This window comes from Photinus pyralis, unplaced genomic scaffold (genome assembly GCF_008802855.1).
Source record: "Photinus pyralis isolate 1611_PpyrPB1 unplaced genomic scaffold, Ppyr1.3 Ppyr1.4_LG1, whole genome shotgun sequence".
In the NCBI taxonomy this organism is placed as follows: domain Eukaryota; kingdom Metazoa; phylum Arthropoda; class Insecta; order Coleoptera; family Lampyridae; genus Photinus; species Photinus pyralis.
Window position 1 is genome coordinate 10,335,798 of NW_022170249.1, and position 2,229 is coordinate 10,338,026.

The 2,229-nt window shown below is 38.7% G+C and overlaps 1 protein-coding gene across 1 annotated transcript; it reads right to left on the reverse strand.

Moving 5' to 3' along the window:
• Positions 1-417: 417 nt before the first annotated feature.
• LOC116160690 (metaxin-1 homolog) lies at positions 418-1,711 on the reverse strand. Its single transcript, XM_031473953.1, has 7 exons — positions 1,579-1,711; positions 1,438-1,524; positions 1,257-1,394; positions 1,113-1,213; positions 901-1,063; positions 620-854; positions 418-571 (listed from the first exon to the last, which is right to left on the reverse strand). The coding sequence occupies exons 1-7, from the start codon at positions 1,609-1,611 to the stop codon at positions 429-431; spliced, it is 900 nt and encodes a 299-aa protein (XP_031329813.1). The 5' UTR covers positions 1,612-1,711; the 3' UTR covers positions 418-428.
• Between the last annotated feature and the right edge of the window lie 518 nt (positions 1,712-2,229).

Consider the following 2,229-nt stretch of genomic DNA (forward strand, 5'->3'; position numbering starts at 1 on the left):
ATAACGCGAAATAGTAAGAGAGACATTCACTCCATAAGACCACAATATACTGCATCTGGAGGTACGACTAGTCTAAATTTCATTAAATCGACCCGCCACATATAAGATATTAGCTTTTAAAATGAGAGGATTCTCCAATAGTTAAGTTGGACTACACAGCCAGGAGGTCGGGTGTTCGAACCTGAGTTGAGGTGAATTTTTCATCTGTGGCAGAGATGGGCATTACCTTAGACCAGTTTCGAGCATTCTGCCGGCTACTGCGAATTAGGTTTTCCTGCAGCTTTCCTAATTCGTAAGGTAAATACCGGAGTAGGAACAACTCAAGACCTTCTGCAGGGACACCTCTAACAAGCATTATTCGAGTCACTCTGTAATTGGGCGAAAGTCTATTGAGTGGGGCCAATAAATAAATAGTAGTATTAGGCAATTTAGTCTTTTTTTAATTTGAAAATTCCATTGGTATGGGCATATAAGGCCATTAATATTGTCACGCACATCCCGAAAATAATCAAACACTTGGTTGACACACGATCGTATGGAGCATACACTGGATCCACATACTGGAATTGATCTAAAAATACGCGCTTGCATGCCATATTTAATAGAGAGCTCTACCTACATGAAGTGTTGGGAAAATATTCCTTTGTAATGCGGTGAACATAATTTACCAGCCATTTATGCCTATAAATAAATTGTTGCAGCTTGGGATTTTGGAGCGGCATGTTCATCGCTATAACCAGGTAACTATACACAATCGCATCTAGTGATGTTGGTATATTTTTGTATAAAAATTTACGATCATCCTTCAGCAGATAGTCGAAATCTCCCAAGCAAACTGCCGCACCCTCGTATTTCTGCAAAGTACACGAAATTAATCAGAATGGTTAGACTGTACCATACCGATGACATAAACGTGTCTGCCTCACTTGTGCGCTTTACTAGATTGAACTCATTTTGCGCCAGCTTCCTTTTCTGGTGAAGGTATAATAAGTTGAAAGGAAACGGTATAACACGGGTAAACCAGGTTTCAATTGCGTGCGTAAAGTTAGTTTCATGTATCCAACTGGAAAAGTCAGTAGATCATGATATAATAAAATTCAGAAAGAGCTAACCAATCAAAATAAAATGGACCACCAAAATGTTGCATAAAATATTGCTTGTACGCTCGTAATTTCCTTCGCTGTCGCGCATTCAGTAGTGATTCCTCATGGCACTAAAAAAGCAGTTTTCCAGTTTGAATTGCCGTGTCCGCCTACCAGTTGGAAAACATAGTCTAATATTTTTTCCTTGTCGACAATGAGCAAATTCCTCTCCTCAATACTAGGAATATCAACGAGAAAGGGAAAGAAGGCAGGGACGATTTTCACGGGAACTTTGTGCATTTTACAGACCGTCTGTAAACAAATTTAGAACCCACTGGATGCTAATGCAACTCACCAGAACAATAAGCGATGTTGGATCTACCGAAGGTGCACCGTAATCGCCGGGCCATACACGAATTGTAATCGGAGGTCTCGTGTAACTCTGCGAGTTAATTGATTAATGATGTGTAAATAATGCAGCTAAACGTAGACATACCGTTGGATATTCTGGATCATTACCGAGATACATTGTTATTTGCGAACGATAACAATTTAACAAGGAAATTAAATCTATAATAACATCTTTGCTAAAACCGTGTTGACATTTATGATGTTCGCGACTACAGCTTAATAGGTGCACCTGTGACGTTGTGAGAACAGCCTCCTTTGGACTTATAAGGGCAATAAGAAAAACTGCGTCCCAATTCTTTGTCGTCTGTAACTTTTCATCAGGAAATGTCTTGCGGCCCTAAGAACTGCTATTCAAAATAGAAGTGCGCCTGGGCTCTTTCGAAATAACAATGTGCACAAACGCCAATAGTGTAACGGACAGTTACAAATTATCGATGATTCGCCGTGTATATTCTTCTTATCCTTCATTTCTTAATGTCGACGTCGCGTCGGTGTGAAGTATTTTGGAACTTACCTTAATTTTACTTTCATACTTCCAACTAGCTCAGGTAAGTAACAAATACTAATCAAAATTTGGGTAAGATATTACTACCGAAATTGAAACTGTAATACGTACACCTAGAGGAATTACGCAATTTTCATAATTCGGTGTACGTTTGAATTTCAGAACCTTTTTATTTCTGTGAGTAAAGATTAGTGTCTGTAATAATTACGATTGCAAAAGATTACATTAATT

Coding starts and splice junctions, on each gene's coding strand:
- LOC116160690 (XM_031473953.1), bottom strand. CDS start 1,611: ATGTATCTCGGTAATGATCCAGAATATCCAACG. Junction 1,395..1,437: donor CAACATCGCTTATTGTTCTG/GTGAGTTGCATT, acceptor ATTTGTTTACAG/ACGGTCTGTAAAATGCACAA. Junction 1,214..1,256: donor TAGACTATGTTTTCCAACTG/GTAGGCGGACAC, acceptor CTGCTTTTTTAG/TGCCATGAGGAATCACTACT.